General features: G+C 47.6%; 1 protein-coding gene across 4 annotated transcripts in view; it reads right to left on the bottom strand.

The window, feature by feature from the left end:
- Window positions 1-665: 665 nt before the first annotated feature.
- Window positions 666-14,647, bottom strand: part of SLC25A37 (solute carrier family 25 member 37) — a 46,814-nt gene continuing 32,832 nt past the window's right edge. For 2 of the 4 annotated variants that reach the window (XM_069066846.1, XM_069066847.1), the window contains exons 2-4: window positions 10,423-10,651; window positions 8,239-8,295; window positions 666-4,451 (exon numbers count right to left, since the gene is read on the bottom strand). In XM_069066846.1, the coding sequence (XP_068922947.1) occupies window positions 3,931-4,451; window positions 8,239-8,295; window positions 10,423-10,651 (807 nt within the window). In that variant the 3' untranslated portion in view covers window positions 666-3,930. Of the gene's footprint in view, window positions 4,452-8,238; window positions 8,296-9,700; window positions 10,652-14,647 lie in introns of all 4 variants that reach the window. The other 2 variants (XM_069066850.1, XM_069066848.1) reach the window with 2 other exon arrangements.

The following is a 14,647-nucleotide window of genomic DNA, read 5'->3' as shown; positions in this document are numbered from 1 at the left end:
GGGAGCCTTCCTTTCCCTGGGCCCACTTCCCCATCTGCCAAACCAGCCGGGCTCCTAGGGGTCCTTCCTGGCCTCAGTGAGCACAGAATGCTAATGGGTGGCATGGATGTAGCATGTTTACAAAGTACCTCTGATCCTCACAGACCTTCAAGGAGATTCTACTCTCCCCACTCTTACATATAAGGAAACTGAGGCAGATGCTGCCACTTTCCTGACTCTAAACCCAATACTCTGCTGTTCTCATCCCTCCCCTCAGCCTCAGCCTCTTTCTGTAAGATTGGTATTAGGACTGGATCATCTCTACACACCTCATTATAGGAAATTAGCAGAGTCGGAGAACCTGGGCTCCAATATTCACCACCTGTGTGGCCCTAACCAAACGGACTCAGTTGCCTTCTCTGTATAAGAAGAGTTGTGCTGGCCGGTTTCTAAGGTCCCCTCCAGGTGTACATTTCTGAGCTGCAATCACTTCTCTGAGCTGACTTCCCTCTTTGTAAGATGAGAGTGTTGGGCTGAATGGCCTCATTGGTCTCTCCCACACTACAGCTACAGCCTTGGAAAATCCCAGCTCTAACTCGCCCCTTCTCAGCACCCCTTCTGCTCTTTCCGCAGCCCTGCTCCCTCCGCCCTCTCCGTGCCACCCCCACCACATAGCACATGAGACAGATGGGTCAATACTTTATTTTTTTCCTCCAGCTCCAGTGGTACAACTGTAGCAGCATATTGAGAAACAAAGACCCCACACACTAAGGCACACTCCTTCCCCCACCCCACAACCTGCCCATTCCTTCTTCAAACAGCTGGTTAATAATCAGAAAAGAGGGAGAAACAGGGTTTGATACAAACTACATGTAAGCAGCCATCACAACCTATAAATATATATATATTTTTTTAAAAAAAACAATACTCTTTTGCTCCCCTTTAAAAAAAACACACAGTGTGTTCTTGCAGAGATGAAGCGGCAAGCACATTTGGATTTCACAGGCCAAACAAAACACAAGACATGTTCCTCCCACCCCTCTGTCAGATACAACGGTCCCAGGTAGGACAGGTACGTTGGAAGAGGCAGCCTCCGAGAATCACAGCTGGACCCATGGAGCTTCCAGCATCATTTAATAAAAAGGCCTGAGAAGATCAGGAAGTCAGGCAGGTTTACCTAGCAATTGACGCCGGCTTGGGGTAAACGGGGGAGAAGAATCAAGTTCCGAAGACTTAGCCTAACCATTACAATTGATTTTAGGAAGGTAGAGCCTTTGCCTTCCAGCTCCCACACCCCAGAAGTCATCCATCCAGATAGCAAGGCACGGAATAAACAAGAAACTTTTCCAAGGATGAGCCTAGGGCACCATGTGCTCTTCAAGGCTAAGTGATCCAAAAAGGGCACGATTTCATTTTTGCCTTGGAATCCCAACACACAGTAGGCACTTAGTTGCCTGTTGAATCAAGCAGAATTTGGGCAAGCACAGTCTTGGAAAATCTTGAAAAGAGATCACTAGGTCCCTTCCCTAAAGAAAGCCTTGCCTAGACAGGTGGGTGTTCCAGTTTCTAAATACCATCGGAAGTAAAAGTTTAAGGAGAAATAGAAATGGTTAGGGGGATAAGGGGGAAAAGAAGGATAAGACACTATTTTAGAAAATAAATTAATCCTGGCTCTAGATTCTGCAGGTTCAACCCTTCCATTGCCTACTTCCCCTTCTCCCCCAGGCCCAACATGGCAGAGGCACAATCTGGACCCTGCCCCTGCCCTGTCTGCTGTCCCCAGCCCCCAAGAGCTAGGCAGAGGCAGGTTATCTGGATCCTGACAACTTCTCTTTGAGGGACCTCACTTGGCACTCCCATCTTCATGAATAAATGAAGTCAAGACAGACTTTCTAAGTGTTCACATTCAGAGGAAAAGCCCCTGGGATCACCAAACAAAGATTTGCACCCACTGCTTAGGGCCCACCAATGCTTTCTGTGTCCCCAAGACCATGGTACTGTCTCAAAGGGATGAAGTGAACTCCTAATCAAACCCCCAAGTGCCTATCCCCAAGTCACAACACTCAATGAGAGATACTTTGGCCCAGGCCAAGCGGCTGTTGGCTGTCTCTGGGGCCCTCTAAGAGTTCTGCCAGGAGAAATGCCCATTGGCTGAGACTTAAAGACAGTCACTTGGGCAAGGGGAAGAATACAGCTAATTAAATTAGTCTTTTTTTCTGACTTTGGGGCTGGCAGCTAGCAATAGGCTGGAAAAAACAGGTTTGTATTTTTTTAAGGAGACTGTCACTCAATACACATAACTACAAAACTTACAAGGGTCTCCGAGTCATTAACAGAAAAACTTTCAATAAAAATCAGCCCAACAGTCTTGTCCCTCTCTACGACTCAGACTCTTCCTCACCTCTAATGAAGCCAAACTGCCCCCCCCCACACACACACACAAACTTTTTTTTGGCACCTCCTGCAGGGCATGGGAGAGCAAAGATGAACTTTAGCAAGGTACTCCCTCCTCCATCTCCATCCCTCCTCAAGTTGGGCAGAAGGATCAAGACCCTAAGTAATGCCACAGGAAAAATTATCTGCAAATGAAGGATCAGGGGAGAGAAAAACAATCCTGGCAGACATCCTACTCTGTCCACATATGCCAGCAGCTACATACACTTCTGTCATAGAAACAATCCACCTTAGCCACTGAGGAAGAGAAGAGTCCTCAGAAAAGGGTCTTGGAGTGCCCTGGTCAGAAACACGCCTTTTATGGAACTCTAGAACAGATACACACACATTCCAAAAGCCCACACACAAGCACAACCAATGCCCCTTCAAATCTTCCATCTCAAGATGTCGTCAGGGGCTGATTCGGCCACGTCCTTCCTCACAGGAAGGGCCTTCAAGGACACAGGACTCTCAATGTCCACCAAAGTCCAGGAGAGGGGAGAGCTTACTCTCCAGGGACTTGGAAATAGGAGTTCATCCAGGACTAAAGGAGTCACAGTCTGCTGATAATGACTTAAGTAACCTGCCAAGCCTCAGTGTCCTCATCTGTGAAAGTAGGGAGCCAGCTCAAATGGTCTCTAACATCCCTTCCAGATCTAACATCCCACGTGTAACCAAGAGAAAAAAATGACTATTTTGTCATTTTTCTCTTGGTTACAGATTTCTTTTTAAAAAATGTACCTTTTTCTCATTAAAAAAAAAAAGACCTCAAAAATATAAACTCAAAGCTTACTACATACATTCAAATGAAAATTCCATAGGGGGAAGAGAGGGTGACTAAGCTCTAGGCTTTCAGGCCACCCCTGGAGGTGGGGTAAAGATGCTTCGGTGCTTAATTATATATCATAATGGGAGAAATTGAGCCCTTTGTTTCATTAAAAAAAAGTACTTTCAAATCTCAGCTGTAATACTATTTGCACACTCTCACACATACACACACACAAATTCAACTTCTACATAGAAAAATAAAGGATAAACATTATCCATCTATTTTTATATTGCGTAATGGAACTTGTATATACATATCATAATTAATTTGTCTTTAACATCTTAAGACTCTGAGGTGCAAACTCCCCACCTATCCAGACCCCCCATTTCCCCACCCTATTCTGTGCGATTTAGGATTTCTACGGAAGAAGAAAAGTCACATTCATTCTTCTGGCAGGGGAGGGAAAAGGCAGGAAGGGGGAGGAGGAAGGCATTCATTTTTCTTCTGCTAAAATCTTTCCCCAACCATCAGTGCCGCCATTTTAAATCCAACCCCTCTTTCAAGGCCCGCCACAGAGAGGAGTTGGTCAGTGGCACATACCCCGCAAGAATCACATTGGTGCCTCAGGAAACTTGAAGCTTGTAAAACTTGGTGCAAGGGCACAGGGGAAAGAGGGATGGAAACGAGAGGGGGAATCCTTTCTTTCTTTCTTAAATAAGATGCTGGAATTGTTCCCCACAGTCTGTCCTCTAGTACAGAGTTCTATTCTCCATCTGGTGCTTTGTAAGGAAGTATTTGAAAAACTCATAGACTGACCAGGAGATGGCAGTGGATGGCATCTGATAGATTATCCGAGCCTGCATGCCTTTAAAGTACCCAGAAATACCATTGAGCTGGTACACTGTCCGAAAGGCATTGGCCATGCCAGAGAGATGGCCGCTGACGTTGGCCAAGGAGAGAGCCATGTTTTCCTGAGTATTGAGAAGGGTCTTACAGACATCCAAGGGGGTAGTGGCTGCCGCAGCGATGGCCCCTGCCAGCCCTCCTGCGAGGATGTGGGACTGGGGGTTGTAGCCCCGGTGAGGGTTGATCTGCTCCTGAAGGAACTCGTAGGTAATGAAGTGAATGGACTGGAAGGGAATGTTCATGGTGAGCTGGGTGGTGTAGCTGCGGTAGAAGGCGCCCACCCCCTCGGTCCTCCACACATCCCGGATGCAACGAAGCGCCGAATGATGGGGGGAGTTGTACATCTGCATGCGCTGTTTCACCACTGCCAGCAGAGGGCACCGATGGTCCAGGTGAGCCAAGTGAGATGTTGACCACCCCATGATGGAGACGCCGGAGAAGGCAAGTCATAGAGAAAAACAGGCAAGTTAGACCCAAAGGACACGGAGGCTCTCACGGTGCTTCAGCAGCCTATCTTGGGACCCACAAGTGGTCCATCAGGGCAGCCCAGGCTGGATCTGCCCCGTGACTCTGAGACTCCCAATCCCAGGAGGCCTTAACCTTCCCAGTGTCCTGGAACCCTCAGGCTGGCGGGGCAGCCTCTGGGCCCCTTCTCAGAATCATCCTTTATGATAACACATATGAGATCACAAAGGAAAACCAAAGGTTGGTCAAATTCAAATGTAATTTTTTTCCCCAAATTTCCCAATCTAGGTTGCTTTAATAAACACTCAGTGATGGACTAAATGATGTCTGTGTGCTTTTAAATGGCCCATCAGAATCCTCTTGGGCCCAAGTTCAATTCATATAAGGGAGCTGGCTTGGGGAATTAATGAAAGGTCACACACAAGATCTCAGAGGTCATCTAGGGTTCATAGCTCTAGAACCAGAAGGGACCTTAGAGGTCATCTGGTCCAACCCCCCCAATTTTACATATGAGGAAACTGAGGTCCAGAAAGGTTACCTATACTTTAGAATCCTCTCTACAATCCAGTAGAATGTAAGCTCCCCGAAGGCAGGAATTACTCCATTTTTTACCTTTGAAGCCTTGCACAGACTCAGGTAGGCTCTTAATAAAAGTCTGATGAATTCAATTGCTGTCTCTCTAATATGAGGTCAGCTATTCTTTAATTATTCTTTGCTTAAAGACTTCCAGGGCTGGGGAATCACTACCTCTTATGCCAGCCCATTCCTCTTTTGGATTAGCTCGACTCCATGATTATCGACTCCATGAGGGCAAGGACCATTTCTTGTTTGGTCTCTGCATCCCCAGAATCTACCACAATGCCTTTCTTGATAATTGTAATCAATGCTGAACTGAATTGCTCAAACGATATAAGGAAAAACTTTCTAATACATAGCTAAAGTCTTTCTTGGAAACTTCCATCCATGGCTCTTAGCCCTGGGCCCCTCACTCCCCATACCCTCACCTTGTGACCCAAGCAGAACAAAGTTAGTCCCTCTCCCACAGGACAGCTCTTCAATTGTTGGTCCCACAAATGGGAAGCAAGAAAAGACTAATTAATTCCAGGTTCCTTTAGGCTAGTCATTAAATGTACAAAAAGGAGACCATGCTTAAACTCTGAATAGCGGAAATTTAATTCCAAAGACATGTGAGGGAGAAAAGACCACAAGTCTCAAATTTCCTCAAAACAAAACCCACAGTCTGATTTACAGAGATCAAACATTCATTTAGCATCCCAGATACAAAAGCCTAGAGAAGGGGAAAAAATCCCAAAGTAAAATTAGGCAATGGGTTATGAGTTCCCTTAAGAAAGAGTGAAGTACCTGGGCTAGATGAAGTAGCAAAGCACAGTGCTTAATTTATAGTTAAAGAGTATGGCTTCAAATCCTAGCTTGGCTGGATTTATAGTTAGAGGGTATGGCTTCGAATTCTAGCTACTTATTACACAGCCACATGACTTTGTGCGAATCCCTTCACCTCAATGAACCTCAGTTTCCTTTTCTTTTTTTTTTTTTAAAGCAATTGGGGTTAAGTAACTTGCTCAATGTTACACAGCCAGTTATTTCTGGGTGTGGTGCTAAGTATCTGAGCCCAGATTCGATCCCAGGTCATCCTGACACTGGAGCCGGTGCTCTTACTCGCTGAGCCACCTGGCCGCCCCTTCAGTTTCCTTTTCTATAAAACAAATGGGTCTGAGCTCCCTCCTAGCTCTTATGAGGTATAAAAAAACAGGTTTTGATCTTTGATCTATCCCATCTGAAACTTTATGCAATCTGATCATGACTTTTCTAGAATAGGTCTTTCCTGGTCCAAAACCTGCCTTGTCTGGTGTGAAGTTACAGTTTGAGGATGACTCAGGAAGTTTTGTAAGCTCTTTGAGACCATCACACTGATTCAGACAGCTGATGTTTATGAAACCGGAAGCAGCTGGCTACTCCTTCCCCATCTTGTACCCTGCCAAGTCCTTACTCATCATTCTAGCTTTTACTTTACAAATAAAAACAATCAGCTCTTCCAAGGTGTCTCAACCTCGACAGTGGGAGGAAATCCAACTAAAATCAACCATTTTATTCCCTTGAAACACTGAACACCAAGGCTAACAAAGGGAAGGTCTTTCCTCGTGGTTTATGTCCTACACCTGGCGTGACTGCCGGAGAGCAGTGGGCTTCCAGTCCTGGAAAACCAAGAGGGCCTTCAATCTTCAATAGCTCTAGGAGGTACTCCCTCCTAATCCTAAGGTTTGCTGGATACAAAAAAAGTCCATGAGCCTCTTTTTTGCCTAAAGCTGTTCTGGGGTCAAAGAGGCACTGGACTTGGGAGTCTGTAGGTCTGGGTCCCAATTCCCAATATGGCCGTTTACTATCTGTGTGACTTAGGCAAGTCATTGAAGTCAGTTTCCTAATATATAAAATAAAGGGATTGGACTTTATGACCAGTTAGCAATGTTTTAAATCCAGAGAAATAACAAGCCCTACCATGGAAAGAACACTGAATTGCAAGGCAGAAAACCTGTGTTTACTTCTCAACAAAGCCTCCTTATGTGACTCTGGTTAAAAGACTTAACCTGGCTGGGCCTCAATTTTCTCTATAAAATTGGAAGGCTGGGTTTGGGGACCTCTAAGGTCCTTTCCAGGATTCCTACAATCCTGTCACTCATTGTGCCTGGTACCATCACTAAGTGGGATAGGGATAGAGACCAGACCTGTGATTTCACTGATAACAGCAATCTTCTAAGAAGAAACCCCCTTCATCAAAATACCTTGGCAGCTTCTCTGCAACTTCAGAATCTCAGACCCAAGGCTCTTAAGCTTGTTTCTCAATATGGACGGACCCCTTTGGCAATCTGGTAAGACCCACAAACTTCGTCTTCTCAGAATGTTTTTTAAATGCATAAAGTAAAACACTTAAGATTGCAAAGAAAACCAATCATACTGAAATATAGTTATCAAAATAATTCTAAAAACCAATTGCCAGGTCCCAGATTACAACTCCTGTTAGGGAGTTGCTTAGAAGTTGTGACTTGCCCAGTGTCACACAGCCAAGAGTCTGCATTCGAATTCGGGTCCTTTCCATTTCATAACCTGTAATCCACTCAGGTCATTAAGGCCTGAACCAGGGAGCCATGGAAGACCTTGACCTCCTCCAAAATAAAGTCCCTTTGGTCCCTTTCTTAGAATCACAGATCTAAGAACATCTTTGGAATGGCATTTAAATAAGAAAAGGAAAGGGAATAATCCACTTTTACAGAGAACCTATTTACCAGTGCCAGACACTGCACTAAGTGTTTTACAAATATTTTTATCATCTGATCTTCACAACTACTCTTGTGAGGTAGGTGGTGTTCTATTCCTATGGTATGGATGAGGAAACTGAGGCAAACAGGGTTAGGTGACTTGCCCAGGGTCACACAGCTAGTAAGTGTCTGAGATCAGATTTGAACTCAGGTCCTCCTGACTCCAGGCCCAGTGCTCTATCCTGCCTCTAACCACCTTATTTATTTAAGGGGTCCAGTAATAAAACAAAATAAACTCTGGGGGTTCTCTCAGTTTTTAAAAATAAGTCACTAGTCTTGCTAATGACATTCCTCCCTCCCAAGCTGTAGGGACCTGCTCCAGGCTCCCCCTTCCCCAGGGCAGGGACACATTACCTTCGGCTGGATTCATTACGGCATCATGGAGCAGGGTGGCCATACTCCCCGCTATCCCTGCAAAACAAACTCCAGAAAGTTAGCCTCCCAAAGTAAACCGCTAGGGCTTAGTCCCTGGGGACCTCAAACCAAGCCACTCAAGGCCTGGCTTTTTAAGAAGGAAAAAAAAAAAAGGCAAATCCACTTACCATCAGGTGACTAACTGTTTTTCATCCCCAAAGGCCCCAAGCAAGGGTAAGAATGGGAGGTGGAGATTTGTGAAGGGGTGCAGGGGTGAGGGAAGGGTGCAGAGCTCAGCAAATTCCAGCAGCCCCCGAAAGCCTCAGCTCTCTCAAGGCATCTCTCGGGAGGAACTGAGGCCAGAGAGTCTACATAGACCACCCTCAGCAGCCCTCCCCTTTTCCCCCTCATCTTCAGTGGGGCTTCCTTACTCTCACTGCCCTCTCCCCCCAAAATCCGAATAATTCAATTTATCCCATTCAATAATTTGGTTCAATTCCTCAGTTCTAGCCTGGACGGAGCCCACCCAAGGGAGGCTGGGAAGGTAAGGAAGAGAGGGAAATGAAAAGAAGGGGGATCCTGAAGGACAGTGCAAAGAGCTGGTCAGGTTAGGCATCGGAGAGCCCAGGCTCAAATCCTTTGATCAGGTAATTTTATTTCTCTGGGCCTCAGTTTCCCCAGCTGTAATGTAAGGGGACTGGACTAGCTGTGACCTTTAAGGTCCGAGGAGGCTCTCCATCTATAATCTTACAGAATTAGAATGGGAGATAGGCCAGGATGGTAGTAGAAGGAAAGGGACTCTGCAGATGTCCAAGATAAATTTAAACATCTGGTCAGCTTCTCCCGCTGGCAGGTACCCCAATTCCCCCAGCCGAACTTCAAGAACCATGAGCATCAGTCCAGGAGTCCTACCTTGGGGCTTTGAGCTTTCTTATTCAGTGCAGACACTGGAGAGTGGGAGGGGAGCTGAGGAATGAAGTCTGTCCCCCGGCCAGCCTGGATGGTCAGCACCAGGAGAGGCCAAAGAGGACGTCTCTAGGCTACAGAATGTCTGCAAACCTCACTACACTCTCAGCGGGGCCTGTCTTGGGACTGAAGTCGCCAAAGACCTAAATCGAGACAATTCCTAAGCGGTCATCACTAAAGAGATGGTCCTGGGACACACCTGAGTAAATGTCATCAACACATTTCTACGTAACGTGTCAGCGATGTGGATTAGCGAGGTCTGCTGGCCGAAGGGGCAGAGAAAGAAGGACAGAAGGCAGCTTACAGGTCACATCAGAGAAAGGAGGGCCACAGAAAGCAGGTCACATCTCCCCAGCTAAGCTCAGAGGGCCAGGGCCAGGGCCAGGGCCAGGTGTGGCTCCCAGGAAAGTGGGCCTACGTCATCCCTCAACACCACCACCACCACCCACAAACCCGAACCCCTCACAAACGCATCCCCCCTCCTCTCCTAACTCACCCTCCCGTTTCAAGCCCACGTGGAACGTTACGGAAGAGCTGTATATATGAACTCACAACACCCTGTCTCCACCCCCCTTCTCCTTCAAAAGTAAACTACTCCATCCCTCGCTCCCAGAAAGCTGTGACTCAGACAAGCGGCAGGGGCAGGAGGGGGCACCCTCCCAGGAGCTTAGATCCTGACACATGGTGGTCTGCTCTGGAGATACGCCTCCGGTCAGTCAATAACACTTCTTGCAAGATCTCGTAAAGCCTGAGCCTTTTCTCGCCGATGCTGCTGCTGTGCCAAAGGTCTTTTTTTTTTTAAACATAGTCTGAGAGAGGCTGTTCAGAGAGTGCGTTCTCGTAGCCCGCATTCACATGTTTGGTTTCTACTTAAGATCTGATCAATAAAGGTCTATGAAAAGAGTCTGAGTGTTAAAAGCAAAGATCAAAAAACAAAAAACAAAAACAAAAAAATGAGCACACCCCTTGGTTGTCAAGCTCCCAAAGTTCAGAAAAATGGAATATTTCTATATCTATCTGTAGATCTACTCATCTGTAGATCTATAGATAGATATGGACAGGTCTACTGTTCTTTATTCACAAGCAATCAGGTTGAAGACTGGGTGTGTTAGCTCGCTGGGTCACCCAAGGGGGAAAGCCCCAAGGAAGCAGAGAGGGGAGGGTCTGCTGTAGAACAGAAGAGAGCAGTCTAACTCCAGACAAAGGCTTTCAAAATACCATTGGCCAGGTGGCTGTTTCCTCTGCGGTGGAGGACGTCATTTAAAGTCCTTTTCATGTTTTCGTAGCAGGCAAAATACATGGCGTGTGCCGGCCCTGCCCCCATCACCATCACGTTGATGCCCCGCAAGGGTCTCCAGAAGCCTTCAGTCCGGATGATTTGCTTGAGGGCGCCATATACGCTCGTGTAGCGGGCTTTGGGATCTGGATGCAGGCTCTGCATTCTAGTCTGCTCGGGGAGGGAAAGAGAACAAAGTGGTGAAGTGGCCCCACAGAGATACTTTTAGGAACCTCATCTAGTCAAACCCCTCCCCCTCACATCCAGGGCTCAGAGAAGGCAGGTGACTCCCCAAGGTCATCAAGGCACTCCAAAGACCCACGACCTCCCTGCTCCTGGGAAGCCCCAATGCACAGGGCTTCCTTGGCCCCATTCTACCCTCCCCGTGCTCACTAAATGGGAAGCCCCTAAGAATGAGCGATCCGAGGCAGCCTTTGAAGATCTGAAAAGCTCTGGATGACGATGCCTCATTTGGTCCAGAGGTCCCTTTTCTGGCTCTAGAGAAGGGGCCCTCGGAATACTTTCTCCCTCAATAAAAGGGCAGGACCTGTTTCCAATTCTTCATATCCCCAGCTCCTCAAACAGTGATCTGTACACAGGGGGAATAAATGCTCGTTGTGTGCTCAACTGAGTCCAATTTAACTGATACATGACTAATGTGGAATGTGTTTAAAATGACTGTACACGGAGAACCTCTATCAGATTGCTTGCTGTCTGGGGGAGGGGGGAGGAGAGGGACGGAGAAAAGTTTGGAACTCAAAATCCTATAAAAGTGAATGTTAAAAATGATTTTTACATGTAATTGGGAAAAAATTAAACACTATTAAATGGAAAAAATAAATTTAATTGTTGCTTCTCCCACTCTCTTAAGTGCATGTGACATATAAGGCTATGAGAAACCTTGGAGGACGGACTGTTCAGCTCGGCAGAAAGGCCAAGAGGGATCTGGTATGGGAGCGTCTCTATGGTAGCAATGGCGTAGGGCACCCTAGTATACAGGCTGCTGGGCCTGGAGACAGGAAGGCCTGAGTTCTAATCCTGCCTCAGATGCTTACTAGCTGGGTGATGCTGGGAAAGTCACTTAACTGCTGTTTGCCTCAGTTTCCTTCTCTGTAAAATGGGAACAGTAACAGTGCTGATCTCTGGAAGTTGTGAATATCAAAGGAGGTATTTATAAAATGCTTCAAGTGTTTTATGTGCCAGTTAGTATCATTGTTATCATGGGGGCAAGAGCTGGAGTGACCACATGTCCCACTGCATTCACAAAACACCAAGAGGTCTGGAGAAAGGAACCCGGCACACTGAGCGCCTCTCCCCCAACCCCCTTCCCACTGGTAAGTACACAGAGCAGGGACAAGAGGAATAAATATTTATTAAGCGTCTACTATGCGCTGAAGCCAAGGTGGAGGGGGCCCCACGTCCCCTAGGTGACAGTTCACACTGAAGTTATAGCAGTGATGGTCAAGAAGCTTCCCACCCCCCCCAAGGTTGCACAAAGAAAAATGGCTCCCCAAGAATTTCCACCATCATCCCTCCTGTTACCTTCATACCCTGGGGCCTGTCACAGAGAAGGCACTCGCGGCATCCCCCTCTACACCCAAAGGAAAAATAGTAATTACAGGTTTCATTTCTACCACCGAGAACAGTGCAGCTTGACTTGGGTGGGCCTTCCAGGCCTACACCCAGGTCAGCCATGCAAAGACTGCCAGAAGCTTACAAAGCATATTCTCACAAATCATCCTGGGAGGCAGAAATGTCATCACCCAGCCCCATTCTACAGATGAGAAAGAAGAGGAGGTCTTGTGGATAGAGCTGGCCTCAAGTCCTGATTCTGACACGGCCTGGCCAGGGGGCAGCCCTCAATGGCCAGCTAACTCTGACATTCTCTAAGTTGAAGAGGAGATGGCGATCTGTACTGGTGAAGGAAGTTGTGTCACCTGGGAGATCCCCCTGTCAGTGAAATCACAGGTCCAGGACCTACCCTCTCCCTGCAGATGAGCAGGCTGTGGCCCCACAGGGGGCAGAAAGGAGCCCCTAGGCTCGCACAGATTATTGCACGGCCAACAGCTGTGCAGTCATTCCGATTCCCCAGTGCACAGCTCTTTCCATTCAATCAGGCTGGCTCTCCATTCAAACGGCAACCACAAAAAAGGAGGCAGAGAGTAAAGGCTAAAGAACCCCAGAATCTCGGAGTAAGAGATAAGTCTCCAAGATAATCTAGTGTCCAGCCTTATTTAATGGAGAAGTGGTCACCAGCTGCTGCTGGGACCTTCAGGGATGGGGAGCTCACCACCTGATGCAACAGCACATTTTACTTTTAAATGCCTCACCCTATCAGGAAGGTTCTCTTCCCTCTCTGCATCCTCCTGGCCTTTCTCCTGTTTCCACAGGCCAGGGCCAAGCAGGCTGTCGAACTCTTCCCCCCATGGGAAGACCCTTCCACCCTAGGCTGTGTCCTCGCTAGGCTCCTGAAGGCGTCTCCAGGCCCCTCCCTTCTCCTGCCTGGCCCTCTCTTCTGGGACCTACGTCCTTCCTAACACGGTGCCTCCCAGGCCAGCCCTGGCTGTAGCCTCCTCCCCCAGCCCTGACATTCCATTGCATCTTGTGTCCTGGGAGGACTCAGGCCTCTCCCAAGGTCACTCTGGACCCCAGACTAAACAAAGAGACTGGTGAAAAGTCACTAAATCCCAACAGCAGAATTCAATTCTGCTGCAGAAAAATGATGATGATGAATTATAATCCTGATGGCCAACATTTATATAGTACCTACTATATGCCAGACGCTATGCCAATGCGCATTTATATAGTACCTACTATGTGCCGGGTGCTATGCCAATGAGCATTTTATTTGATTATCCTCATTTGATCTTCATAACTCTGCAAGGTAGGTACTGTTATTATCCCCATTTTGCAAAAGGGAAAACTGAGGCCAACAGAAGTGACCTGCCCAGGGCTAGTAAGTGTCCCCAAACTTCTTCCTTACTTTTTTCCTACTTCTCAAATAATTCAAGTTTAACAATGAGTTACTAAGACCCTACTATGTCCAGAGCACTGTCCTGAGTATCCAAGAAGAACTAGTCTGGTCTATTTGGGGAGATGAGGTCCACCTAAAATACCTTCCAGCCCTTACTGTTTTCAGAGTTGGAAAGGCAGTCCAAATTAATCATTTAATTCAGCCCCATCTGAAAAGGAATGGGCACTGTCTCCCTGGAGCTCTCTGAGGGCAGGGGAAGCCATATCACATTTCTATGGATTTCCCAGACACCTAGAGCTGCCGTGCAGAGAGCCTTGTACCCAGCCTCCTCCTCTACCCTTAGCCAAGCCAGGCTTCTAGAGGGTCTCCTGCCCAGCCTGGATGCTGTGGGAAAGGTGGGAGGCCTGGGGGATCAGAGCATTGACTGGCCCAAGGACCTGCTATTTCCATCACAAGACACTGTTTAGATCTTCTCCCGGGACCCCTGCCCATGCTAACGAAACCAAACCAAGGCAGAGATGTGCTTTTCTGAGTCCCAAGCAGAGAGGTCAGCTTTCTCTGCCAGCTGTCAGCCAAGGCATGTGTGTGGGCACCAGATGGGGGAGGGGTGGCTGGTAAGTCACCTTTCCACAAGAAGAGGCCCCCAGCTTTCTTAACCAGACAGTGAGGTTCTCCTGCCCCAGCAAGGGAGGCCCATGGCCCCAAGCCTGGGGAAGGAGGGCTCCCCCTACCCAACTGTTTCTTGACAAGGCTTGCATGACTAGCCCATTATCCAGGATTTTTCCTGGAGTTTAAGAGAAAGAAGAAACAGCTACCCAGGAAGCCTAGAAAAGCCTCCCCTCCCCACCCAGAGCTGGCAATGATGGGGGCCATGTCAGGCTAGACCAGGCATGCACCGTGGAGCTGGAAGGAAGGGGGAGAGATGGGTACCTTCATTCCTGACATCATCCCCTGGGGCTGAGTTACAAATCCTGCCTTTGTTAGCTCTAATGAGGCTGTTCCCTGCAGAAAGCAAATTTACACGGTGGGAAAGGAGACTGACTGGGAGAAGGGAGGCAGAGAGAAAGGGAGAAAGCAAGAGAAAAGGATAGAAGAAAGGACAAAGGTGTGAGAAAAAAGGAGAAAGGAGAAGAGGATGGATGGATGGATGGATGGATGGATGGATGGATGGATGGATGGATGGATGGATGGAT

The sequence above is a fragment of the Petaurus breviceps genome, unplaced genomic scaffold (assembly GCF_028583685.1).
Source record: "Petaurus breviceps papuanus isolate PSGF00001 unplaced genomic scaffold, PetGlider_PUasm1.0 139, whole genome shotgun sequence".
In the NCBI taxonomy this organism is placed as follows: Eukaryota; Metazoa; Chordata; class Mammalia; order Diprotodontia; family Petauridae; genus Petaurus; species Petaurus breviceps.
Note: the sequence above shows the minus strand (reverse complement) of the source record. Positions and strands in the feature narration are given on the sequence as shown.